The following is a 27,926-nucleotide window of genomic DNA, read 5'->3' on the forward strand; positions in this document are numbered from 1 at the left end:
TTTGCACATCCCTGCATAAAAATCAATCTCTGTTATAATATTAATATAGTATTCTGTGCTGCAAAACTTGAGGCCTGAATATACTATTCAGGCATAAAAAATTCGATTTCGATGGAAGCAAAATGGCGTGCCAAATGGTTAAGGAGGAATTCAATTAGCATCAGTAACTATTTCAGTTTATTCAGATTTAGAATTTCGTTTTGTAACATGATGTCAACAAATGGTGCTTTAACCTGACTATCACCTACGCTTTACAGAATACATGCACTGGAGATTTTTACTACATCGCATACAATTGAAATTTCTATATATTCTGAGAATTTCTGGAAAATTGTGAAAAATAAAGGCAGCGTACTATGTTCCACAAGTAGATGTGTATTGCCTAATAAAGGCATATATTTATCTGCTTTTGGTGTGTTTTTGAGCAGCTCCATATGCGATCTTCAGCCAAATGGAGTAAGAATTTCTGCTTTTGGTTTAACAGAATATTGGAGACATATCAACATTTCAGAAAAGGTTTGCCTTTATATAAGGTCCAGAACCAAACGTGTTGGAATTCATGATATTTTTCTTGCATTTGAAGCCCTTCATTTCAAGCTGATTTCTTGCGTTCTGATAGCTAAAAATTCAGAATTTGTGCTCAAAATAGGATGAATCCTCGATACAGTTGAAGATCACCATGTAACGAAAAGTGGAAGCAGTTCAAGATCCGAAAGTAAGGGTCTTGCTGTTATTCACTGGTATCAGCTTGTGGGCTGTCTGGTCTTCAATGAGAGGGGGGCCTGAATTACACGATCTCAATAATTTTTGCGACAGAGCCAACAAAGTAGCTGAACATGCAGGTAGCAAATCGTACACGGCATCCATCCTATTTCGGAACCGAAAAGTTAAAAAGTGTATGTAATTTTAGCAACTAAATTTTACAAACTAAAAAATCCATTGAGCTGAAATATCGCTTTTATATATTTATTTCTGCAATAATCACATTTTACATTAGTTTCGATGACCAGAAAATCGAAACCTACTGGTGCACATGTGTGACGGTGACATGTGCTGTTTGCGCACGGTGTTGACGGTGTTTACAACAAACTCGGAACAAACGCTGTTTACGCAGCGGCATTGATCTCCGACCGGTCGCCGTATTATCTCCGGAGGTCTTTCCACATTTGCTTAACGCTGGCCTTCGATAGGAGATCTACAGCCATTGCAAGTCACGAGGAGCGAATCCACTTATGCGCGTTGTCACCGCGCTCGCCGCCTTGCGACTTGCGAGAAGCAAAACATCGCCGAGCGTTTTGCTTACCGGCGCATTCAGAGCCGGAGCGCGGTTAGCCCAAACCAAAGTAGCCTTACCGCAGCCTTCTGTCGCCTCGAGCAGGCACCTGTGCCAGTCACCGCTCGCAGTAACTGTAGCTAGAAGCCGGCATCAACAGCCATTCGACATGGACACTGAGAACGGAACGGCCCCGGGAGTTCTCAGGGCATGGGACTTCAACGTGACGCCCCAAGAACTGCACACCAGGGCGACCAGGATCATGGACGAGGGCCGCAAGATCTTCGACAAGGTCGGCGCGCTGCAGGGTGACGAGATCACTTTCGACTCGGTGCTCAAGGTGAGCGATATGCACTCAACGGAACTTGTGTGTATTGTCATTGTGGTCAGCGTCGCGATGAGTCTGCGAATTCGACTCGGTCAGGAAGACCGTGTGCAGTGCGATGTGAGTACTCGTTGAAGAACGCCAGGTAGTCGAAATTAACTCTTTACTCTCCCTTCGTTCTCTCTCGTTCATCCCTTCTTTTACGGCGCGGTTGAGCCATTTGGAGATTTTTACCGCGGCTGTGGCTAGAGTTCCGTCCAGATGGAGCTCCAGTTTGCGCTAGAGTTCTGTCCAGACGGAACGTAACCTAACCCAACCCAGCCTAACCCATCGCAAACCAACCTAACCTAACCTAACCTACCCCAACCCAACCTAACCTAACGTAACCCATCCCAAACAAGAACTCCAGTTTGCGCTAGAGTTCCGTCCAGACGGAACTCCAATTTGCGCTTGAGTTCCGTCCAGACGGAACTCCAATTTGCGCTAGAGTTGCGTCCAGACGGAATTTAACCTAACCCATCCCAACCCAACCTAACGTAACCCAACCCAAACAACCCAACCTAACGTAACCCAACCCAAACAACCCAACCTAACCCAACCCAACCCAACCTAACCTAAGCCAACCTAACCCAACCCAACATAACCACCACCACCACTGGACGGAACTGCAGCAGCAGCAGCAAATGTTCCGTCTGGACTGAACACTAGACACTCTGTTTTACCCACCTTTTCTTTCCTCAAAACCAATTATTTGTTCAGCCCGCCAGCGTTTCTAGCTGGGAACAAAAGACATGCCCGGCAACTAGGAGTGTGCATGTTGCGGTCAGATTCTCTTTCAGACGTGAATTGAGGTTCAGCTAATGACGCATGTAATCAAGCTGACGTAAACATAACATAGCCAACATAAAGAAGTTCACAAAGCATTTTTTCCACGCCTCGAAGTTTTTCGCTGCTTAAACTGAAGTTTTTCTCTTTGACTTCATGACTAGGAGGGCTTGATTGTTTCATGAACCTATTGGATCAGTGCGGAAGAGTTTTGTAGCTGAGTCATCAGCGTCCACTGCAGGACAAAGTCCTCTCCCATTTGTCTCCAATAAGCCAGCTTTTTCATAGCCATGGCCACCCTATCATCCCTATCTACAGGCGCACTGTTCCATGTGTCTCTGTTCTGTGGGTCCCTGTTCCATGGGTCTTTGTTCCATGCGTCCCTGTTCCATGGGTTCTTGTTCTGCGCGTACCTGTTTCAGGTGCACCTGTTCCATGGGTCCCTGCTGCATGCATCCTTACTCCATGGGTCCCTATTCCATGCATCACAGAATTGAATTTAAGGATTTTGAATGTGTGTTACAGTTGACCCAGTGATTTCATCCACAGCTTGAAATCTGTCTGGTTAAGAGCCACTACATGAAAGTTAAAAGCCTGACAGAGCTGTAATGAAAATGACACTGTAGGTGTGTTCTCGTGATACAACTTGTCAACAGCTTCTTTGATGTGTCATTAGTTGACAATTTTGTACTTTGCACTTACAGGAAATTGCAGAGGCTCAGCGCATGCTAACCAACGAGAGCTCCTATCTCGAGTTGCCGATGTACGTTTCAACCAAAAAGGAGCTTCGAGACACCAGCGCTGAGCTCTCTACTAAGCTCAACGAGTTTGAGGTTGAGATTGAGTGAGTAAATGTTTTGTTTTTTGCCCAGATGTTTAGTCTGTCATAATGCAGCCCCTGTACATTCTCGTCCGTTGGGGAGTTTCGGTAGTGAAGCGTAAAAATTGATGGAATAACTTTTCGATGCCCTCAGTCGTACATTGATCCTTTTTCCTTGTTTTCTTGCACTTGTCTATGAAAAAGTGCTGACAGTTGTAAACATGTCTGCAAAGACGGAAATGCTCAAGTTCACTGTATCAGTAGTATCCTAAGCGTGCTTAGCAGATTAGCTTTTTGACTAACCTACTGATGATTCAGGTGGTTGCTCAATACAGTTTTAAAAGAAGTGAGATCAAAAAACACAGTGCTAGGTGGATTCAACTTGCCACCACTCCGGTGCCTCCACACAGTTGTATTGTTGTTTGAATCTTGTAATAATTGAGCAGTTCTGTTTCTCTGACTAGTATTTTCTAGGAAAAGCAATATCCATGAAGTGAATCTGGGAGAGTAACTGTGAAACCTTGGCCTTATCTGGTCTTGTGTATGAAATTGTTGTTTGTTCTGAGATCTGTGTGTTCTGGGCAGATGCAGCGTTGTAGAGGGACGGGAATTTTTTTGGAAGCAGTTGACCTAGACTGTTCTTTTCTGAAACTGCAGTCGTACAGCCTAAACAGAGTAGCTGCCTCCTGTCCGTGCAACTGTTTTATTACCTGTCTTCGATATTCATTAGTTGTGTTGACAGGTTCAAGTGGCTTAGTTCACAAGCCTACCTCACATGGGGCATATTCACTTTATCCTTGCATTCAGGATGCGGCCCGACATCTTTGAGAAGTTGCTTGCACTTGAAAAGAAAGACACCAGCTCTCTTACACCGGAAATGAAACGCTACCTCGAGCGGTTAATCAAGCTCCGCAAGAGAGACGGTGAGTCACAGAACCGGGGGAGTGTCAAAAAACGCAACTGTTGTCATGCGTATGCAAAGAGGCATAAATATGAAAGACTTCTGTTTTGTTTGGTACCGTTGTTCACATACTCTATCCCTTGTTCTGTCCATGTCCGTCACTCTGTTCTCCGAAGTTTTTTTTTTTTTTGTTAACCGCTGGTACACTCTGAACAGCTAAACAGAAAGGATTAAAAAGGGAGTAATCTGTCCTCTACACTCTAAATAGAAAGGAGTGAAAAGGGAGTAAACTCCTATATTGCACACCCTTTCATAAAAGGGTGTGTACTAGAGGACAGTTTACTCCCTTTTTACTCCCATATAGGCGTATTCGTGTTTAGAGTGTACATGCCACCTGTCCAGGTTCCGTGAGAAGTTTCTGTCTGCGTTCCTGCATTATTGCATCAATGCGATATACGTGTGCCTTGCCAGGCGATGGAGTTTCGTGACGTGCGTTTGGGGGCCAGTGCTTGCTCCTGTGATGCTAAATGCTCATAATTGCTCATTACCCGTATACAAACCAGCTATGGGGCGTAATCGCAGCGAACTTGTGAATGGCAGTGGTTGTGTAATGGGTAGTCCGAGCACATTCATTTCTGTGCAGGCCTCCACCTGGACGCTGAGGTGCAGAAAGAGGTGAAGAAACTGAAGAACGAGATTAACGACCTGGGAGTCCAGTACACCAAGCACTTCAACGAGGAGAACACGGTGCTGGAGTTCACCGAAGAGGAGTTGAAGGGCACACCTGAGGACTTCATCAAGAGCCTGGAAACGGTGCGTTGTCACTTTTTATTTTGCTTTCGTCACCGTAGAACAGAAGCCACGTTTTCAGTGTTGAAAGACCATCATAATCAACCCACTGGGATGGCTTAGTGGCTGGCCACAAAGTTGCAGAGTTGATGTCTGTGCACATTAAAGAATCCCGGGGGGTTGAAAATAACGCAGAGCCCTCCACTATGGCATCTCTCATAACCCATGCCCAGCTTGAGGACATTAAATGCAACATACCACCATCATCATGATCACGTTTGTCATTGTCACCATCAGCCATAAAACATCCACTGTATGAGAAAGACCCTTCATTGATCTCCATGTAGCCCTGCCCTGTGCCCTGTGTGGCCACCTTATCCCAGCAAGTTTTGTGACCTCAGAGTACTCGAAGTGCAGTCTGTTTAACTTCTAATATTTTTGGTCTCTGTGATGCTGCTCTTCCTTGGAAGTTTCAGACCGTCACAGTGAGATGTTCAAGTGGTGTTCAGAGTTTCTTACCGAGGCTGCTGGAAAGTCTGTCGTGGGCAGTGTGCCTGGTGTAACCGAAAAAGTTCCGATTTGACAGAGCCGGCGAACCGTTAGTCAGGATGTAGCGGGAGGTTCGAGATTGATATTGAAGACTTGGTTTCCTGTTTACTGCACACCAATATCTCAGCACTCAAGCATTTTTGCATTTCACCTCCAACACAATGCAGGCACCATATCTTAGGGTCACACCTGTGAGCTTATGTTGACCAGCCGAATGTCTCAGCCAGGGAGCCACTGAGCCACACTGTACGAAGAGGAAGATTTAGGGTACAGTGACATTGGTGCAGCAGAAAAGCTCCACTGGGGGAGGGCGCCGCCATTTTGTCTAGCCTGAGGTTCTTGGTACTTTGGGAACTGTAGGCCCTGGGAGACGAGGCATGCCGGAGGCTCCCTCAATCAAAGTGCTGGTCCTAGGGTTGTATGTGTGCATGCGTAGCTTGAATGCAAAACGTTTGGCTGTGTGGAAACACCGTAGCTTTTCTCTTCTTAATTGCAAAATGTTATACCCATGCTTCTGCCCAGCAAAAGAACTAGAAAATGATGAATCAGGCATTTTGCGTACACAGTTGGCTTCCGCAAGCTGATAGGGTGTGGAAACACAGCAGTCTTGTGGGCTGTGCGGCCCATTTATTGTTGTCTGATGCCCAGCAGTCATGTGGCCCTTCCCAGGTGGAGTCTGGTAAGCGCAAGGTGACCTTGAAACACCCGCACGTGATGCCTATCATGAAGATGGCCGCTGACCCTGAGACCCGCAGAAAGGTCAACTTTGCCTACGAAGCGAGGTAAGCATGCATTGTTTTTGTATGCATGTTTGGATGTGTATGTACATGCATATGTGCGTGCGTGTGTGACTGTTGTAAGTGCGCAAATAAGTAACACTGGACAGGATAGTGTTCACACAGTTTATACAACAATACAGAAAGGAAATTGAAGAGCGGTGACTGGACAGAGGGGATGATAGGTGATAAGGAAAAATGTACTTCCCTAGTAAACGTGAAAACTGTCTGCGACGTAGTTTGCAGTCTCCTGTTATCCTTGCCCTGTGGGGCTGCGGCCACTTCCTGATCTCGTGCGCCCAGCTGAATCTCCGTCACTCAGTGCCATGTTTGGCTTCCTTTGGAATCCACTCTTTCACATTAAGGGTCATTGGTTGTCCCGCTCTCTGTGTTACATGACTAGCAGATACATGCCATGTTGGTGTCCAAATTAAGTCAATTATGTTATGCATCAGTGCAGCTCCAGTGTTTGTTTTGCGTTTGTGTATCTCCTTGCTGTAGCCCTTTTTTCTGATTTTAAAGAAGCTCTGAAATACCTTCCGAGGAGAGCACATCAACTCGCTCAATTGCTGCATTGGGATGTCATGAACACCTGAGCCAAATAATGCACTTCTACACGCTGCACAGAATTCACAATCACTTGCGAAAGTTGGCGAATTCTTTACTTTTTCATGCTCACACCCTCCTCCGTAGCACCGTTCCCGCGTATACCAGTTCAGAGATGGCCATTGGTTAGGTTTTTTGAGACGTCAAGCAGCTATCACAGATGCAGCCAATATGCAGCGTAGCTCTGGTGGGTCAGGAAGCTCCGCTCCCGGAGGTGCGGCTGGCGGAGAAGCGCCAACCTTCCAGCGTGCAAAAAGTGACGAGAGGAGAGGGAAAGCAGCAAAGACACTAAAATTCAAAGTTTAACTCCATATAGCTTCTGCAAAGACGCTAAAATTCAAATTTTGTCTACCGATAGCTTCTACAAAGACGCTAAACATTCAAATTTTTACTGCAGATAGCTTCTACGAAGCACATAAAAAAATTGTTGCTGGAAAATGCCTATTCATGGATTCCTTTAACATCCCGGGCATACCGCAACTTTATTAGACCTCTTTTCAGAGTGCCTTTAAACATACCAATATATCTATTGGCTCAGCTCGCAGCTTGAAAGTACAACCTCTGCAATGATGCATGCCACTTGCATTTGTTTGTGATTGGGATGAAAGAATGTTTAACTCTGTTTAAACTTTATTGCAGTGCGCTTTAACTACCATGCTCTTGTGTGCATTAATTGTGCTGCTCGCATTGCCTGCTTTTTCTTTCAGGTTCTGATTTTGTCACCTCTTCTCGTTTCTTTCGGTCACTGATTGATAGCATTGCTTGTCTCATTCACTGCCTCGTCAGGTGCATCAAGGAAAACATCCCGTTGCTCGAGAAGGCCATCTCCCTGAGGCACAAGGTATGTGATTGTGTCAAGGCATCAAACCATGGAGGTGTTCATTTTTGGCGACTTCTCAGTTGTGCACAGGATTTCACGTTTTTGTGTTGGTAGTATAAATGCTGGTTGTATTGTTTCAACATGGTAGGCAAACCATCCCATTCGTTAGATCACAGGCTGATGAGTGTCTTATACAAACGTAGCTGCTCCGTGTGGTGTGAAGGCTGTGCAGTCATTCCGTGGAAATATAGTAGATTTCCTTTTCCTGTGCTTTTTCAAGTCCCTGTTCTTTTCTTGCCATGCTGTGGCAATGTTTCGGCTGCTGTCATGTTGTGGCAGGGACATCTGGCAACAACATTGTTACAATTTATTGTCGCAGAGGGGAAGCAACAGTGATAGCAGAAGGGCAGGGAAGGCATGCCGAACAGTCCAGTTGTGTTGCACACCTAAGCCATTAGAGCGTGAGTTAACGCCATATGAAAAATTGAGGCACATTGAGTGTATGGAACATTGCAAGCACCTCAAAGCCCTGGTGACAATGTATAACCTGTGGTGCATTTGGAATGGTGAGAGAAGTGAGTGAAGCCTGGAATCAATGAGTGCTTGCTGATAATTCCACGGACAGAGCTACTCTTGCAGTAGATAGTTTCTGCAAGGGGTGCCTAATCTCACTAGACATATAGTAGATGTAAGTAGATGATATTAGTAGTCGATATTAGTTTGTAACTTTGGTAGAATCTTCTTCAGGGCTGCTGCAGCAGTAGTGTAGCTTAAAATACGTGCCTTGTACAACTGGCATGCATTTTATCTTTTGTTCTTGGTGAGATTTGTTGTCTTTTGTTCTCCACGTTTGATGGGTGCGCATGAACAGTGTGAACAGACTTGGCATTCACTCTTGTGAATTCTCATTTGATGAGGGAAAGTCAGCTTGAATCCTTGTTTCTGTTTTAATGCAGTAGCATTAAGAGTCTCTAAAAGTAGCATTAAAAAAATGTGTCGGTCATAAAATTCGCCCATTGGCTCGAGGGAAGCGACGCCACCAGAGTGGATAATTCCCATTGGCTCTAGGGAAATTTCTTCGTTAGAGCGGACAATTCTCATTGGCTCGAGAGAGGTGATGTCACCAGAATGGATAATTCCCATTGGCTGGAGGGAAATGACTTCATTATAGCGGATAATTCGCATTGGTTCGAGGGAAGTGATATCACCAGAATGGATAATTCCCTTTGCCGCGAGGGAAATGACTTCATCAAAGCGGATAATTCTCATTGGCTCGAGGGAAGTGGTGTCGGCAGATCGGAAATGATGTCACTTTACTGGAAATGATGTCAGAAATGCATAACAGCTTCTAATGCTGTCGCCTTGCCAACGCATAGATAACCAGATGTCCCTGTGATTTTTTTTCTCTTTACCTTTTGTCTTCTCAATTTTATGAATTCTCTTTTGCCCCTCCTTTTACCTTCTACAGAAATCTCAGATCCTGAACTACCCAACTCACGCGGACTTTGTCACCGAGCTGCTCATGGCTCGCTCGGCGGCCAATGTGCGGCGCTTCCTCACTGATCTGGCCGAGAAGTTGCAGCCGCTTTGGGCCAAGGAGAAGAAAGTGCTGCTCGAGCTGAAGGAAGAGGAGGTATGTCTTGGCTGCGCATTTTTTCTTGGTGCTAGCGAGCATGTCTGCTTTCCTTTTCTCACGTAGCCACTTGAGGGATGAACCAAATCTACCTTACACCCAGTTTTAGGTGGGCAGATTCAGTTGCTGTTAAATGGCCATCAGCGACTTTCACATGGCCTAATTTGGCTCGACAGTCACACGATTATCTCTCTCGATGCTAATTGTTTAAACGGTGGAGACACCATAATTTCATTAGTGTGTTCTTGCTTTGAATTGATGCACAAGACATTAGCAAACATGGACCACCATGTGAAATTTGCCTATGCTCGATAAATAATTTGTAATTGAATTTCTTCTGTTCTGCAGTTTTACTTCAACACTCAAATAGCATTTGTGACATCATAGGCAGTTATGACATCACAGGTGGTTATGACATCACATGAGGAACATGAAAGCTCCAATATAATTGGTGCTTTGTCATTTTAATTCGCTCCAGCTGTTATGCTTGCCTGTTCTTGAAGCCGGAATGATAGTGTTTGAACAAACGGCTATTGTATTGTTTTTATATGCTGCACATGAACTCGTATGTACTCGTGACATCACAATGGTCATTCAGCTCCTGAAACCGAAAAAGCAGAGAAGAAATTCAGTTATAAATTATTTACGAAGCATAAGCAAGTTTCACATGGCGATCCATGTTTGCTAATGTCTTGTGCATCATTCCGAAGCAAAAACGCACTTTAAACTTGGTATCTGTACCCTTTAAATGAAGACAGCTTAATCATCTTCTGTTGTAATTTCTATGCAGGCATAATCCTTTCGCGTACTACAACTGAACTGTGTAGAGTCATGACAGTTGAACTCATTACCTTTGGTGTAAATGGATACACTATGCTTAGTTCTCATCTTAAGCCTTTTGTGCTCTCTCGCGAAAGCAACTGGTCGTGGCTGTAGTCTTGTTGAACTTGGTCGTTGCGGGCAAGTTGAACAAGAGAGCTGCAGGGGTCTGCAGTTGAGCTGCATCCGCTTGCTTGGTGCCCTTCCTTCCTTCCTTTCAGTGCAAGCGGCAGGGGGTGCCCTTTGACGGGGAGCTGCACGTGTGGGACGTGGCCTTCTACAAGAACCTGGTGGAGGAGCGCCACTACAAGGTGGACCAGGAGAAGCTGCGTGCCTACTTCCCCCTGGACGTGGTCATGAAGGGCCTCTTCGGCATCTACGAGGTGGGCGGAATGCTTCATTGAGAGGTGGAGAGAGACAAGGAGAGGGGGGAGGCAAAGGATGTGCTGGGGCCAAGTGCCAATGCCAAACGTTCACCTCCTGAACACACTGCTATGGAGGTTATTCATACCCACTAAGATTTGGCAGGTGGCAGGAGGCTTTTGCACAGCAGCATTGTGTATCCAGGCAGACACCATATGGTGAGGAAGTGACAACTGAAAACTCCCACTGAGTGGCAGGTGTCGCTCATCCACAGTGCTAAGCACTCACAAACTACAGAGTGCTTGGCTTCTGCATTCTCTTTAGGAGTCGAGGCAATGCGAGTTGACCATCTGTGCTTTTGCTCCTTTGAGGGGTCCGCAGCACGCATGCAGTTGTCGCTACCTTTAAAAAATAGAGAAGCTTTAGGTACAGTTGAGCCCACTTATAATGAGCATGATGGTCGCGCTGATTGCATTTGTTGTATAGTGGCTGTCTACGTATCCTGGACGATGCACTGATGATGGGACATCTTGAGAGTTTGAGTGACGTCCATGTCTGGTTGTGTGGAACTTGCACTTGACATTCGATGGCGAAAAAAGCATTGTCACCACAGCTGGAGAACACAACTTGTCGTCCAGCGCAAAGTTGTCAGACATGGGCAGCATTTCCAATTTTTTTTCGCTGTGTCATGGTCGAACTCAACAAGCCACTAAGTGAGCAAATCGTGCATGAAACCCATTGCCTGTATGAAACTGAAATGTGGTAGTACGCTTGTCGAATAACAACAAAAAATCACACGTTATCCAGGCCTTTGTGTTCGGCCTGTGTTCGGCTTGTAGATGTGGTGTAGTGAGAGTTTGTTTGATATATCGTATTTACACGATTGTAAGTCGACTTGAATTAAGTCGAAACCCCCACTTCACATTTCTGAAAAAAAAAAAAAACTAACTTGGAGGTCGTTTACCCTTGGCCTTTAATAATAGAACACGATAGCACTATCCTGTGGCCTCTGCTCATTGCCAGCTGCTATCGGCTGCCGCATGCGGGAGCACCCTTGGGCACATTCCAAAATGAAAATGCATTAGTCACTGGACTACTCGTCCACACTTGCGCTGCCGTCTTGATCGCTGCTGTTGTCCCGCAGCTCGTCGTTCTAACATCGTCGTGCAGCGAAATCCCGCACTTCACAAATAGCCACATCACGACATCACGTGAAACAGATGAAAATTTTGCCTCGCTGCAGCTGCCACACCTGATCACCCATTGCGGATGTCGAACTTGCGGCCCAGCGCGTAGTTGTTCATTTCCTCAGCGTAAAGAATGACAGCCATCTCAAATGTAGCTGTGAACAAGCGCCGGTCGCTTACCAGACCCAGAGCACAAGTTACGAATGACGAAGCACTACATTAAAAACTTGTGAAATGCGTCCGGTAGTAGTCAAATGCGTCAGAGCCAAAGAAAAACTGCGCGTGAGCGGCATCAGCTCTTCCGTTGGCAACCGACACTCCCCGGCGTCGCTGCGTTTCAGAGTGGGGGTGCCGCTGCAATTGGAACAGCGGCATTCCATCAACTATCGGCACTCCCTTGAGCGCCGTGTGTGCGGTTGAAAGTAAATAAACAAACAAAAAACTTGGACCACGCCTGTTAAGAGTAGAAAGTGAATGTGTTATTGGGCTGCCGCCGCTTATCAGCAGACGCAATCTGCGGCCACATGTGGGGAGTGCACTCGTGGGGTTTGCTGCTTATCGACAGCCACCATCAGCTGCCTCGCACGGGGTGGGGATGCCGGTTCTGCGTTTTGACTCAGCAGCTGCTCAAGGCCAGCACGAAGAGCGATGCGACAGAGCCGCGCAGCAAAAATTCAACCACGCTGTAACACGCCTGATATCTCGTTTGTCTTGCCTTTATTTATTTTGGGATGCTTAGGTTTCGATTTTAAGTCAACCCCCCCCCGCCCACCTCAGATTTTCAAATTTTGAAAAATAGGTCGACTTACAATCGTGTAAATACGATAACTGTGGCCATTATATACGGGCTCGACTGTTAGCAAACACTGTGAGCTCATGCGAGAGGATCGCACCTTGCTCCCTCCACCACACGGACGTTTCACCACATTACAATCCCGAATTTTTCGATATCGAAAAATCCGGAGGAAATGGTCGTTATAACCAATCATCGCTATATCTGGACTGCCATGAAAATGGCTGCCCAACATGCCTTTGTAGCTCCTGACTCAAGTTTTACACTTGCGCTGAAGAACAGTAATTGCAGAACGTACGATTTGAGAAACAACGCGTTTATTTGTCACGTTTAACAAGCACCTACTGCACTACTGCAGTGTGCATTGCATCGAGCTGCTGTGTGTACACTGGTGGCAACCCTTTCGCATGCATAAAGTCGATGAGTGATTCGATCTTGCACAGCGCACTTTGCGTAGTCATCGCTGTCGAAGGTGGGCCAGTGTCAATTTCGTCGCCGCTGTCACTGCTGCCGTCGCACAACGCCGCACTCTGCCGTGACGACTCATTCTCGGCGATCGCCTCGTTGGTGACCTCCTCGCAGAACATAGCAGCACTGTCTGTGCTTAAGAACTTCTCCATGTACCATGTATGTACCATGTATGTACCATTTCTTTCGTCGGCATTCGCGGCGTGCTCCTAGAGCTCCGCAGCTTCCACCGTGTGCATCTCCACGTCGGGGGGGGGGGGGTTTCGTCCTGGTCACAAAGCCCGCCTTCTTGAAGCAGTTTCTTATGGTGGAGGCCTTGACCACTTCGAGAGTCCTCCAAAATTTGTTGCTTAGTCTCCAGCATCGCAGCTTTGCGCTTGGTCGGCGCCATCTTCGACAGGCGGACAGCACTGGTCTGACTGCCTCAGCCCCTCTGCTTCCGTGCTTGTTCTCGTACAGGCGCGCGAGGGGCGCCACCGCTTCGTTTTTTTTTTCCCTCTCTCTTTCCCACCGTGCTCCTTCCGTAGCGCAAGCGATGTGGCCGATGCGCGGAGCAACTGGCGCCGTCTTGCGGCGCTTATGCCAACTCGCGATGCTCGCTCTTTGTGGCTTTCGTAATCGACGCGCACAGGAAAAATGGCAGCAGGCACGGCGAACTCGCGTATCTGAAGTTTTCGCCCAATCTCAACATTGTTCAAGGAAGCTTTACACCGCGAATGTCACGCTCAGCATGGAAAACGATGTTTAGAAGGCAAAATTCTGATCGTTGTATCCGATATTCGGTCACGAACATGTCGTTATATATGGTTTTTTTTTTCCATAGCCTCAATGCATAAGTTGATACTCTTAAGTCAACTTATTGTTATAATCGATATACGGTTATATGTGGTATCGTTATAAGTGTACTGCGCTGTATAATTGAAATCCCACACAGAGTTTACTGGTTAGGCATCTGCTGAGTGAGCAAAGGTGTTACACTAGTATGTATTGTATAAAAAGACAAAGTATGCTTGGTAATTGATTGTACAGGGTTCGAAGTGAGTGCTGGTAGGTTGAAATGATGGCTACAGTTCATTGCTTGCAGCCCAGAATTGCATGTATGCAAGTCATTATAGTCTACAAGTATAATTGTTAGCTGAAAAAAGTATTCCCTGAAACAACAATTGGCAAAAATATCCTTTTAATGATTGTAAAGTTCTGCATCATGTGTGTCTCATTTCTGATTTAGGAATGTACCGGGTACTTTTGGCGTTTGATATGTTGTGTTTTAGTTGATGAATTGATTTACAATGTGCTAGCTGACTTTGACCTGCTTTTGGGTTTTAATATCTTGTGTATTAGTTGATGAATCAATTTACAAGTGGTAGCCTGATGTTGTGTTTTAGTTGATGAATCGATTTACAAGTGCTAGCCTGACCTTGACCTACTTTTGGGTTTTAATATGTTGTGTATTAGTTGAATCTATTTACAACCTGCTAGCTGGCCTTGACCTCCACTCTTGGGGTGCATTACCATCCCACTTGAGAACACGAACTCTTGAGCCGAAAGCTGTGAAAGAGACACTGACACTATACTGCAGTCAGTTTTAGTTCTCAGTGAAAATTCATCAGTATTTGGCTCTTTGCGTATATGTTGATGTTTTCTCAGTAGGAAAAGACACATTATTTTGCTGAGAAAATTACCAAATTAAAAATTTTTTTTTGTACCTCGATTTGAACTTGTGACGTCAAGACTGAAAAGGATTCCGTGATCACTGTTCGGAAGTGTTGCGTACCCACAGAATGCTCATGCGAAAATTGGTCTTGATGTCACCGCAGTTGGTAATACATGTACTTCAATTTTGTTGTCTTTTCCGGCTTATGAAAGCTCTGTTTTCAGAATTCTGTAATCGACTGATACCCGCCATGTTCAGTGTATCCTCAGTGTCCCATTGAAACCCCGTATCATCTTCCTCTGTCTGCAGCTCCTCCTGGGACTGAAGTTTGAAGAGGTTGAGAAGCCTGCCCTGTGGCACCCTGAGGCTCAGATGGTGAGTGAGCTGAGCTGCTTCCTATTTACATTGCACACTGTTTCACTCAGTGCAATGTTGAGAGAACCCTGTGGAGTTTCTGTTGTGTGTCGTCAGGCATACTTGATCTTTCGAGTTTTAGCACATGCCAAACTGTGGTGTTAGCTGCAGTTTTGTTTGCAGATGCCGAATTGTGGCTGTAGTTGGAGCTGCAAATGTCCAAGGCGCAATTAGTTCAGCAATAAACACCATGTATTGGCTGTTGCAGATGCACTTCTAATGAATTCGGAAACACTTATGCGTGGAAACTGTGGGAAAAGGGATTCTTCCCACAGCATTTCTTTGGAGCGGTGTGAAAGCTATGAAGCTTGTTGTGTTTATTTATTTATGTGTTCTCAGACAGCAGTGTCTGAAAGCATGCTTTAGCCAGCACACCAAGAAAAGTACTGTCTGGAAAAGGTTGTCATTGGAAACGGTAGTGACGGTGCATGTCGGATCAAAGTTGCCGCTATACTCTGTTTGCATTGGTGCAGTGGTGAGCACCCATGGATGTCGTGGTCCTCAGCAGGAAGTGTGCATGTGTGCTGTGAGCTTGGCAAGATTGGAAAAAACAGCATTGGCTTGGAGTCGTGCCTGAAATGGTCACATTAGCGAAGGAGCCACAGGGTTGACACTGACAAATGACTACAGAGTCTGGGGTCTAATTGTTAGTCACTTGCTTTTGGACGTTCTGTATTATATTCGAGCAGACTGTACCATCTTCTGTTTGGGACAGAAAGCTGAAACTGTGGCATTGTTCCTTTTCTGGCTTTTAGAGAAAACGAAACAAGAACGTTGGGCTACGTAAAAAAAATGGTGGCTTGATGCCATATATTAGTGCCCGGTGTTCAACCGTAAAATGCGTGATGCAGTGGTGAAATGTCTTATACAAAGGGTGTGTTCCTTGTTAGGCCACGGTTGAGAAACTGTTCACGTTAATACAAACTTGTGGCTGGTGATGCACAAAGCTTAACCTTATTTTGTTTCATGAATCTGTGGGTCATTTCTTTGCCGATATATGAGTGTGTAACACTGACATCGGGAGCATGGTGGGTACAGTGACTCAGCAAGGGCCCTTTTTTTTGTGTGTGTGTGTGTGAAACTCCAAATGGTTGTAAGCTGCTGATAGGGAACCATTTCATGCTTACACCTGGTCTTTGTAGTTACCTGAACTGGCTTTATTATTTTTTTTTTCTCCGATGTTTCAGTTCAAGGTGACCGACAGTGAGACGAAGGAACTGCTGGGCTACTTCATCATGGACCTGTTCCCACGCGAGGGGAAGTACAGCCACTTCTGCAACATTACACTGCAGGTGAGCAAAGGACAGGCACAACGTGGAGGGTAGCCCTCCTTTTAAAGATTCTCGGAGTGGGTATTGTTTGGAGGTTTTGTGGATGGAATGAAATTTGAGGCTATCCTGCCTTAGTAGCGAGACACGGGAGGGAGGTAGGAAAGGGGTTGGGGATTAATAGGTGTAGCAGGGTGCAGTGGTTAAGGTAAGAGGGAAGCACTGTGCTGTAGAGGTGCAGTATGAAGGCAGATGCAGTGCCATGCAGCAAAGGGGAGAGGGAATAAGGAGGCCTAGCTTAGACGTTGCTATAAGGGTTTAGCTGCTACAATGCAGCTGGTTGGAAGAGGATGAGGCACCACAGCACGATGCAAGAGGACACTGTGTTTATGCGTTACTCGCCATAGCGCCATAGTTCGTCAGCTTCTTGTTCCCTTTTTTTTTCTTTTGTGAACAGGTATTCATAGCAGTTAGTCATTGACCTCTATTGCTCCAGTGCCTCATCATTTGTGAGGACCAGGCTTGGTTTCATTTGTGGAGAGCATTGGGCACGCTGTCACGACAGTGAATGCCCTCGATCCTAACGCTGTGCCACTATTTCCTCAATGCGTATGAGGCTAAGTTTGCAGTGCGACTAGAGATGCTTGTTGTCAGTGGCATCGTTGGGGATGCTTTTAAGTACTGCGATCAAACTGATACCGTGCTGACTTAATGCATTGTACTGTTTCTCCTGAGAGCGGCGCAGCTTTGGCATCAAATGTGTAACACAGCTAGGCCTCTCTTGGAAAACTGGAACTGAGTTATCCCCTGAGAAGTACTCTTAATTCGTGCAGTAGCCACAGTAAAGAACTTCACGCTCACAACTGCCCTTGGCAGTTACCTTGGCAGTTATCCAGGCTCCTATTTCTTGAGCAGTGTTCGCTTGTGACAGCCAGCAGAAAAGCAGATGCATAGGTGTGTCCATTTTTTCGCACCCTTCCTTTGTCTTGGTCTTGAGATTGCAGTGCGTGCATTGGTTGAATAAATTGTGCAATGTGGCAGCACACAAAACCTGAAGCCCAACTTAAAATGAAAAAGTTTCTCCTGGCAACCTGGCAGTACCATTTTCTAGACTGCTTTCAGTGAGTTATGTTGCAGAGTCGTCTTCTAAACAAGTCTCGGTTGACATTATTCGTGACTTCCAGTCATTTCTGCAATATGTGCAGTGAGTACAGTCAGGGTGTGTGCCTCTGCGGTTGACCTGCGTGTCCCCTCAGCAGTTGTGCCCAAAGGTCAAGGCGCGTGTGTTCTAAATTTACTTGCGCTGCACATTCCTCGCAGCCTTGCTGCCGCAAGCGGGACGGCTCGTGGCAGGTTGGAGTCGTCGCTGTCCTCTGCAACTTCCCCAAGCCCACAGCAGACAAGCCCTCGCTACTGACTCACTCTGATGTGGGTTTATGTGCTTTTATTGTTTTTTTTAACAGACCACTGCAGTGTTTGCTAGAACTGTGGTTCAGGACTTGAAATGCATGTGGAAATCCAAGAGCGCGAAAAGTAGCCCATATTAAGGACCACTGACATAGGATACTGAAGAAAGGCAGTAATGGGAAACAGAACTTTGCATATATATGATAGACGTTGATTGTGATGGTAGCAGGTGAAATAGTGGGCACTTGGATGTTTTCAGTGGGGCTCGGGCATATTGGTGTTGCTTCCAAGTTAAAAGTAGTTTGTAATTGGTCTCTCCTGCATCAAATCGAACGATTTTTGATACCGTAATGTAGCACAGAGTGTATGTGAGATTGGAAGTGGGAACGCTAAAAGGAAAAGAAATACAATCATGTATCGCACTCCAGACATTGTTACCATCACCAGGTGGAGACGTTCTTCCATGAGTTTGGCCACACCATGCACCACATCTGCAGTCGGGCAAACCTGGCCATATTCGAGTGAGTGCTGCCTATTTTTTTTTTATTTCTACAGCTGCTGATGCTGCCAAACTACAGCAGAGGCATAGACTAGCGTGTGCATCACAAATGGAGGCTGTTTGACTTAATTTGTAGTGGTGGAGAAAATTTCTTCTGATTTGCAGAGCTTGGAATTGTATAGAATGAAGATTGGGGCAGATTGAGGGCTGGAGTTTGAGTCTTCTTGCTTCACCTACATTTTGCATAGACTTGTGCAGGGCCGGCAACCATTGTCATAAGTAATGTTGATAGCTTCGTTCCCCACCTGTCTTTAAGAGCTTTTGTCGTGGTTGTGGATGCGGTCAGAAATATGTGCCTGAAATGTGCGAGAAATGCACTTTGGTGCCAGCCTAGGTTTTGGTCGCCACGTGAGTGCAGTAAAACCTCAATAATGTGAACTCTGTTAAATTCGAAGCCCCGGATAATTCAAAGGATTTCTGCGGTCTCGCAATTCGTGCTGTAAATTTTACTGGAGCATTCGAACTGGTGGCCTGTGCCAGCCCGTTTAATTCGATGATTGGTGTGCTATGTGGGAATCCCGAATTCACCACAAACTTGAAGCGACGGCTCTTTGGAGCCGTGAGGCGTTGCCGCAGAGTGACGCCGATGCTTGATAGGCATAGTGCCCTAGCCCCAGTATTCAAAGCACAAAAACCGGCTCCAGACTGGCAAAGCCTGCACATGTAGAGGGGGAAATGTGTTTCACTGCAGTGCAGCAGAGAATGCCAGTTCCTGTGTCACATGCTCTCAGCGGTTCATCAAGACTTGAGTAGACTGAACGCTCTGGCATCTAAATGTCTCGCACCCATGGCAGTGACAGCACGTGTCCCATGACTCCACCGTTCTCCCTCCATGCCTGTAACAGGCTGACTGCTTGCCAGGCCTGCTTGCACCATTTCTCTGTGCGGTATGCCGTGGTTTGCGGGTTGGGTTACCAGCACCTGCGAAGTGCATCCGATGAAGGCAGCGCATTCCTGCAGTGTCATTTTTTACTTGTCTCATTTTTTTGTTGCTGTGTTCAGTTAATTCGAAGGCCCACTTAGACCTTTTTTCGCAGTCCTTGTGACCTGACGTCTATAAGGTTTTGCTGTACATTAACTACACATGCTGGCGGAGCAGTACTGGTGATGACAACCATGATGATGAGTTATGACAGGGTTTTAGTGGGATTGCAGCTTCTAAATGAGAACTGCACAAGCAATTCATCTACAACTTAATATTAACTATGATGATGATAATGTGTTGCAGCATATTGGGCGGGAATTCCCATGTGCGAGACTTAGGTGTGCTTGCATTGTCAGCCAAATGCGCCCGGTTCCTTAGGCCTCACTAGTTTACAGTGATGCCCTTCAGTGGTGCTTAGCTCGGCGGCTTTCATCTGTGGTTATTTTGCCTACGAGGGTGTCCACGGTGGTGAGCAGCTGTCAAGTGGCTGCCTGCCATATTCACTCCCAGGTAGCTGTCGTTCTCGCAGCAGGCGACAGATAGTGAATTTAGGTTGAAACTGGCCCCCTCTGCACCGCTCGAGATGGCGTACTTAAATAAAGGATTGTTTTGCTGTCCTTTTAGCAGTCAGTTTCAAGTTATTCAAGTTACTTGGTAGAGCTGTTTTTCTTCAACATGCTTAAAATGTAGCAATTGTGCTCAAGCAGTCGAGTGTCCTTGGTCTTTTCATTGTATCAGTGTGAATGTGGTACTAGTGCCTCCTTCCATATTTTGTTATTGATGTCATCTTATTTTTTTGCTTATTTCGTTTGCTTATTGCTGAAGTAGTGTGCGTAACTTGTGTGGATCGCGAAATGTTTCCTTATTCGCTACATCATCAAAAGTTTATCTGTAACCATTTCCAGTGAAGTTTAATTCTTATAAGGCCTTTTTCTGACATTTTTCTCGTTCATGTCTATATCGTACTGCCCACCCCTTTCTGAGGCGGCCTAAGATCAAGGCCAACAGTATTTTATGAATAAAATAATTAAATAATTCTGTGGTTTTCCCCTTCACTAGCATGATGCATAATGGGCAAGCTGCTGACCTCGTGTTTGTGGGATGTCCAGTTTGGTACCAGTATGTACAGGAAATGTTTTCACTTGAGCCATCCAGAAAACATGTTTGCACTTCTGTGAGATGACGAAAAGGAAGGGATAGCTGCTTTGTGTTCACTTGCTACGAAGCTTTCGTGCATGCTGGCTTGTGCTTTGTAGCCTCGGCTCATGGTGGAAAACCACCCAGCCCACAACTGTGCTTTGTGAAACACCAGCAGTGATGTGGCTCATTGTATCCTTCAGTGTTTTCAATAGGACTTTCATTGAGCTTGCATCATATATATGTCAGTAGTTGTTAATAAGACTTAAGTAACTATGGATGTCAAGAGATGGCGCTGCATGTTATCGCTAGGATTTTAAGAGGTTAGAAGTAACCAAGCGAAGGTTATCTGATTGGTGGCTAAAAGCAAGACAGGAGTAAAATTTCACAAGACATGGCTAGGCGGCTTGAGCCACCGCCCGATTTAAAGGGTTCAGCCGTATCCATCCATCCATCCATCCATCCAGGAAAGTTTTCAGATACCTGTATTTAAGGAGTGTTGGTACGAAATGGAGAAAGTGAACTAGATAATTGACAAGCAAATACCTGGACAGCAGTAGAGGGGCAAATCAGCAATTATCAGTTAAGAAAAAGATTAAAGAAACAGAGAGGGCTCTGTGGAAAACAGGAATGCTGACGAAATCAGCACTGGGAACATACAGGATTTTTAAGCAGGAAATTGCCAAAGAAAATATCTATGATAATTGTAGGGGAAGCTCTTTGTTGTTGGAGGCCAGGACGGGAGTTTTGCGGACTAAGACATATAGAGTCAGGTACCACGAGATAGACACGTTGTGCGTTGCGTGCGGAGAGGAGGAGGAAACGGCTGAACACTTGATACTTTTCTGTAAAGGGCTTCACCCTACAGTGGAAAGCAGCGGGGCTGATTTATCCAAGGCATTGGGGTTTAAGGACAGTGAAGGGAAAGTAGATTTTAAGCGGGTAGAAGTAACCAAGCGAAGGTTATCTGATTGGTGGCTAAAATCAAGAGAAGAGTAAAATTTCTTAAGTCATGGCTAGGTGGCTTGAGCCACCACCCGATTTAAAGGGTTCAGCCGTATCCATCCATTCATCCATCCATCCAGTCACAAGTTGGCACGTTTGCTAGCATATATACTGTCTTTGCAGACCTTGTTAGCAAAGCAGTGCATTACTGCAACTTAGTAGTAACGGAATTGAACTGTTTGCTGCAGGGGTACGACGGTGGAGCGGGACTTCATCGAGTGCCCGTCCCAAATGCTAGAGAACTGGTGCTGGGACCTGGAGGGGCTGCGCCGCATGTCCAAGCACCACGCAACGGGGGAGCCACTGCCTCAGGACCTGGCTGACCTTCTGATTGCCTCGCGGCTTGCCAACGTGGCGCAGTTTAACCTGCGCCAGATCACCCTGGCCATGTTTGACCTGGAGCTGCACGTCAGACCGGAGGTGTGTGGTCTGATACTGTGCTCTCTGTGGTGGTTAGAGACCAGTTCCTTGAAGGCACAACTTCCGCTTTTTTCTCAAACTCTTGAGCTACAGGAAGTCTCTGCTTGGTTTCTGCATATAGCTAGGCCAACTTACATCGAGATAGACTTTTGAAGGAGATGTCTTTGATTAGCTCACTTTGTCGGAAGATTGGTTCTACAGGACTTCTGTTTTATCAAACTGGAAGTCTGATGCGATAGACCTTCAGATCACTTTTCTGGCACCGCCGCATTACCTCTTCAGCACCGCTGATGCAATTTTCGATCTTGATTTTGAGGCCGACATCGTTACGGGTTCATGACTTTCATGTTGTGTTTTTGCTTGTTGTTGCGATGGCTACTACTTTGTCATCAGATGAATTGGGATCAAATAAATTTGGAATGAATCGGGAATTGGGATCGGTATCTGACAGCTCACCATGTGGGACGAGCTGCAATTGATTCTTCTTTTCTGGGTAAAAATTACATATGCTGATTGCATTCTTGTTTCAAAGCCACTGTGGTGGTTCAATGGTTCTGGTGCTCAGCTGCTGACCTGAAAGATGAGGTGTGGATTCGCTCCTGGCCACGGCAGTCGCATTTCAATGGAGGCAGAATGCTAGATAGCAGCGTTTGTAAAGTGATGAAAGGTGGCTGGCGCTTGTGGATGGCAAAGCCTTGAATTTACTGTGAGAACAATAGAAATTTTTTCCTGTGGTGAAGTCTACTGGCTACTAAACGTGGTGATTCTATTTGGAATGACTGGGTCATAAAGGATTAGTTGTACGTAATGGAGTTGAATTCAATTCAACACTGCACCTTCTGCGACGTAGGTATTGTATGTTGTACACGTTGAACCATTTGCTCACAACATGCTGTCAGAGTCTTTTGGTGTTGCAAAATTAAAAGTGTTGCCTTGTGTCTCCTTTTTGTGACAGGCGGAAACAGGCAAACTGTACCGCGACATTCAGGAGCGGCTGCTGGGCTACAAGCCCCAGGACGGGACCAACTTTGCCGCCAACTTCAGCCATCTGATGGGCGGATACGACGCACGCTACTATGGCTACCATGTACGTACGGCTGAGCCGTTTATTCTTATCCTATGTGTCGATCACTGTTTGTGGAGTTCTCAGGACTGGCGGATGCCATGGCACTGTGCAGTATGGAAGCTGGGACTGTGTTTTCTGAGACGCATTTTATGGGGTACTCTGCGTCCAGCCGGCCGGTAAGGCGAACTTCCGTGCCAGGTACACGCAGGCGTTATTCAAGTACGCAACACGTTTCCCCAACCCGTGGCGCAGAGTCGCAGCCACGGCAGTTCCGGACGAAATAGGCAACGGCAGGGCACGCTAGGAAATAGTTTATCATCCTAACGCAAGGCAAAGCACACTGCGGAAGAATGTTCTATCTGTAAGATAGATGTTCAGTAGCTCACCAAGTCGTTGACGTCGATTGGCATTGGGTTCGGGGGTCCGGCGGGCAGCAAAAGGGTTCCTCGGGGCACTCAGGTCAGGTCCGGCGGCGAGAGTCCGTTTCCCGCTGCGAGTTCCCCCTTTTATCCCCTTGGTCATTGCCTTCCTAGCAGCAAGTCGTTGCTGACAAGCTTAGGCATGCTACCCTCTCCACAGAAGGCGGTGCGCTGCCGTGACGTCACGTCAGTGCTGGGGCGGAAATGAGCAGAGTCGCAGGGGTGCCTTCTCTCCACATTCCTGGTGGCCAGCGTGCACGTGGAAGTCACGATCCCCGCTGGCGCGGGGGATGGGGGGGATACCAGTGTATCCCACAATTTTGGGAGTTGTTCCTTGTTACGGAGGGTAGTGCACTATTGTCTGAGTCAAGCCAGGTCAGTCATTCTCTCTTTATTTCGACTGCAGTGGCATCAGAGCTCAGGCTTCCTCGATCCTAAAATGCATTACGGTCAGGTCGCGTGTTGCGGAGCCTCCGGCGGCTGCTCCGCACCACGTGACCAACTACACGACCAGCCACGGTGCTGCCACGGAGCTCAAGGGCGGCCACGCAGCTCGAGGTGTGCCACCCTGAAGGCTTGAAATGCTAGCGTAATATAGCTATCGCTACAAAAGTTGATGATGATGATGATGAGCCGTGGCGTTGGGCACCATTCATGGGCGGCACCTGGAAGCTCCTCTGCGCGTGCGCGGCCTCCGCGATCAAGCACGCCGTTGCTCGCAGCAGGAGCTGATCGTGGAAGCCATGGCGCTTGCGATTTGAAGGCTAATCTCGTATGGGTTGTGCAAAAGCTCAGATGCAGCCCTTGCACAGGTATTTATTTTTTTTTAATGTTTCCTTAGGGAAAACAGGGTGCGCCCTTACAGGCAGTTATACGATTATACAGTATTTAGAGAAAAAGCACTTCTGTGAAAGGGAACTTTTTGCCCCTGTCGAAAATATGTGCTTCCGTTCACAAGGGGAACCAAGGGATTGTCATACCCTGAACAGTGTACAAACGCTATTGTCGCTTGGAGTGTTGTTGTACAGATGCAAACTATCTGTGCGAGGTATGGGCAAATACTTTAGCTTAAAAACTTTCTTTGTGGTTTATTGCTTGCTGCAGACTGGTGTTCTGTTAAAATAAAAATGTGTGGTAAGACAACATAAAAGCAGTAAAATATTGTGCTATGCAGTCGCCGACCGATTTTTCAGACTCGAAGGGACCCGAAAAATGGTCCGAATAATTGAACAGTCCGAAAAATCCGTGAAGTGCAAAAAATAACTTTATTGAGATGAAATGGGCTTAAAAAAGTCACTAATTTTACATTGCGGAAAATTTCTCTTGCTGGCGATAATTTGCACCTGTATTTGTGCCAAAGTTGTGTTTTCATTGTACACGCTAGACAGCAAGGTCATTGGTGTGCAGTTGAATACTTCCCACGCTTCTATGACGGACCTGGCGGCACCGGCGGGGCCATGTTGTCCACAATGTGCACCACACCGTTTGTCAAACACGCAAGGACAAGGTTTTTTTGTTCAAAGCGGTGGAACCGCCAGACGCAACCACAAAACGGTGAACGGGTGCAACTTCGTGAAGACGGAGCGCCACTCGGTCGACGCGGTCGGAGAAACCCAAGTGACGAAACGAAGAATGGTGAACTTTACCCACTGCAATGGCTCAGTGGTTAGGGCGCTCAGCTACTAATCCAAAGTACTCGGGTTCGAACACGACCGTGGCAGCCGCATTCTGATGGAGGCGAAACGCAAAGGTGCCCGTGTGCTGTGTGTTGTAAGGCGGTCTAAATTATTACGGAGTCCTCCACTACGGCACCTCTTTCTCCCTTCACTCCCTCCTCCCTCTTCCCTTATGGCGTGGTTCAGGTGTCAGCCGAGATGCGAGACAGATACTATGCCATTTCTTTTCCCCAAAAATCAATTTACCAATTTTCAACGTATGAGACAAGCGATAACTGCCCACGACAGCGTTGGCGACAAAAGCAAGTTGACGGCGATGACAATCCGAGTGCCACCTCAAAGTGGCAGAAATCGCAGGGACATCTACTGTCAAAAATGAGGTACCGAAAGTATGCCAAGCCAATCCAACTGCTGAGTAAATCCAACCCAATCCAAGATGGCACCTTTTGCATTAGCAAAAAGCCGAAAAGAGCCGATTTCGGCCTGCAGGCAACTGAAATTAGTCTGAAAAATCAAACTTTCAGACGCTTAAAGTTCGAAATGTCCGTCGCGAACATGTATCCGCTTCTATGTGGTGACTGACGGTGCCTCATCGAAGTCCGAAATATCCTTTAAGTCCGAATTACCTGTCGGCTACTGTATTTACTTGCATAATGAGCAGACATTTTGCCAAAAATCTGTGAAAAATGGGGGGGGGGGGGGGGGGGTCAGTACGCAGAGTACAATATTTAGAAAAAAATTTAAGCAGTAAAAATAGGGCAGAAAGTATGTTGATGAAATGAGCACTTAACCTCTTAACGGACTCTTTTTTTTTTTTTTTTTTCAAAAATGGTATCAAAATGCTCATTTAATGCCCATGCGGCCATCTGCCGGCAGAGCAAAAAAAAAAAAATGCTTTGGTTCAACCCTGCTTGCTAATCATATATGACTTGCAGTCTAAATATAACAAAATGCACTCTTCAGCGTGTATTCCATTCAAGCCAACATTGTCAACAACTTTTACCTCAAACTTGCTAATGTAACTCGCATAACAGCATGTAATTCTGTCTGAAATGAGCATAACTAGGGTTCATCCGAGCACAGCCCACAGCATTCAGCGGGAAGCCCGACCACAAGAAATTGGTACAATCTGTAATGTCAGACTGCGAAACCCTTAGCGATGAGGCATGGTTTCTATTGGTTCTCGGATCCGTCACGGAGCAATATTATTGGATGTTTGTCCTGTAGGGGGAGCTGTAGTGGTATTGAACATAAGAAGGCAGCATTGGCAACAATGGCTTTGTTGTGTCTGACTTAGGTTGTGTCTGAGCATAGCAAATATACTCAGTAAATACACTCAGTGCTGTTGAAGGAAGAATGCTCTGAAAGTTTCAAGCAGAGTGGGGCATTTAAGAACCATATCAATGGCCATAAGTATGGCTCTTTAATCAGACATTTTAGAGAATAGATGAGGGGTGCAAAGCAAGGGTTAACTGGTATGAACTGGTATCTCTCCCTGTGCTTCTGCCTCTGGCTTCTGTGCTCTGATTGGTGGCCCCGCCATGGCAACAGTGGAGCGAAGTGTTCAGCATGGACCTCTTCGACACACGCTTCAAGAAGGAGGGCATCCTGAACCCCAAGACGGGCATGGACTACCGAAGGCAAATCCTTGAGCCTGGCTCGACAAAGGTGAGAAAATGGCGTGTGCGTTTTCGTGGCTGGGTCAAGAGAAGTGCAGGCATCAAGTTGGAGGTTAGAGAACCTGCCCCCCCCCCCCCCCCCCCCCAAATACAAAACTGCTTGGGGAAAACACATTTCATGTGCAGTAATATCCCCCGATTTGATTATATTTAGACATTATTTATGTTAATGTTACCTTGTATCGCTTTGTCACAACAATAATAAAAGCTATTTGCATGCTGGTTTATAATGATGTCTTATGTTGTAGTGCATGGATGGCATTGCTGCCAAATGCTTTTTATGCCTTGCAGTTGTACTTTGAATGGGAATGAGAATAGGGAAGATTCAGCACTCGCGGGGTTAGCAAAAACCTGCTGCCAACAGCCATTTTACTGCTTAAGCACAACGGCATTTCTTTACAGTTGAGTGTCTCGTGATTTGTTTGGAATCAAGTCTGCACCTAAAATTTGCAGTTTGGCGGGTGTGCAAATTTTCATTTACAGCCACGACTTTTCTCAAGCTCTGTGACAAGCAGTGGTGTTATTGCCTGTCTCTTTAGGATGCTGAAGAACTCCTAAGGAACTTCCTGGGTAGAGACCCAACGATGGACGCTTTCCTGAGGAGCAAGGGTCTAGCACCTCCAAGCTGATGTACCTCGCTGCCATCTTGACTCAGTAGCAAAGTCACGTCGTGCTATATTAATTTTTCTTTGCAAGGGCAACAGAAAGTGGCCTTTAGTCTTTCTTGTAGCTCCTTGAGGTACCACTGTGCTTGAAGAGAGGGGAGAGCTCAAGCTGCTGTTCTTTCCATGTGCCATGCTGTGTCGAGTCTTTTGACATGTGCCACACGTGCCTCAGGGGTGACTTTGTGTCTGAAGACCCATTTTTTTATGCAATTGTGCTGTAATAAAAGGCTATATACCTTTTGTCGCAGTGTCTGCACCATTTTTACAATGATTACAATGTACACGTATATATAAAGACTCATAACATGACTGGGCACCTTCGGCATTCAGTTGCCTCTGATGCCTTCTTTCCTCTGCTTTGACAGCACGCAGTGTTGAATATTCGTGCCTAAGTCATTGCATCTCAATTGCCTCGGTGAGTATTATGGTGTCTGCCGTTGAACCTGCCCTTTTTCTGCTCTGGTGGCATGCAATGATGGGCCTTCGCGTATGTCATTTTGCCTTGACATTGGCGGCATGTATGTTTGGGTCTTGCCTTTGAAGTCTTGCTTACACTCGCAGCTGCTAGATGAGATAGGTCTTCGTGTGCTTCTGTTCGCAATCAAGTGCCCACTGTAAATCTTGTGTGCCTACAGGGCCCAGTATTTCCATGGCATCTGAAGCAGTGTCACTCAGAAGTTTGTCA

At 46.3% G+C, this 27,926-nt stretch overlaps 1 protein-coding gene across 2 annotated transcripts; it reads left to right on the forward strand.

Annotated features, from left to right (window-relative positions):
• The first annotated feature begins 1,050 nt into the window (after window positions 1-1,050).
• On the forward strand, window positions 1,051-27,481 carry LOC144109899 (thimet oligopeptidase-like). 2 transcript variants are annotated; one of them, XM_077642662.1, is made up of 16 exons: window positions 1,051-1,613; window positions 3,128-3,267; window positions 4,051-4,166; window positions 4,788-4,957; window positions 6,134-6,264; window positions 7,651-7,705; window positions 9,153-9,317; window positions 10,358-10,519; window positions 14,911-14,976; window positions 16,203-16,307; window positions 17,604-17,711; window positions 18,138-18,211; window positions 21,505-21,736; window positions 22,692-22,823; window positions 26,449-26,565; window positions 27,116-27,481. In XM_077642662.1, exons 1-16 carry the CDS (start codon window positions 1,233-1,235, stop codon window positions 27,203-27,205), a joined length of 2,244 nt encoding a protein of 747 aa, XP_077498788.1. In that variant the 5' UTR covers window positions 1,051-1,232; the 3' UTR covers window positions 27,206-27,481. The 2 variants fall into 2 exon arrangements, with proteins under 2 accessions (XP_077498788.1, XP_077498789.1); XM_077642663.1 differs by having other exon boundaries at window positions 6,152-6,264.
• The last annotated feature ends 445 nt before the right edge of the window (window positions 27,482-27,926 follow it).

The sequence above is a fragment of the Amblyomma americanum genome, chromosome 11, assembly GCF_052857255.1.
Source record: "Amblyomma americanum isolate KBUSLIRL-KWMA chromosome 11, ASM5285725v1, whole genome shotgun sequence".
Classification (NCBI taxonomy): domain Eukaryota; kingdom Metazoa; phylum Arthropoda; class Arachnida; order Ixodida; family Ixodidae; genus Amblyomma; species Amblyomma americanum.

Coding starts and splice junctions, on each gene's coding strand:
- LOC144109899 (XM_077642662.1), top strand. CDS start 1,233: ATGCGCGTTGTCACCGCGCTCGCCGCCTTGCGACTTGCGAGAAGCAAA. Junction 9,318..10,357: donor TCGAGCTGAAGGAAGAGGAG/GTATGTCTTGGC, acceptor CCTTCCTTTCAG/TGCAAGCGGCAGGGGGTGCC. Junction 18,212..21,504: donor GCAAACCTGGCCATATTCGA/GTGAGTGCTGCC, acceptor TGTTTGCTGCAG/GGGTACGACGGTGGAGCGGG.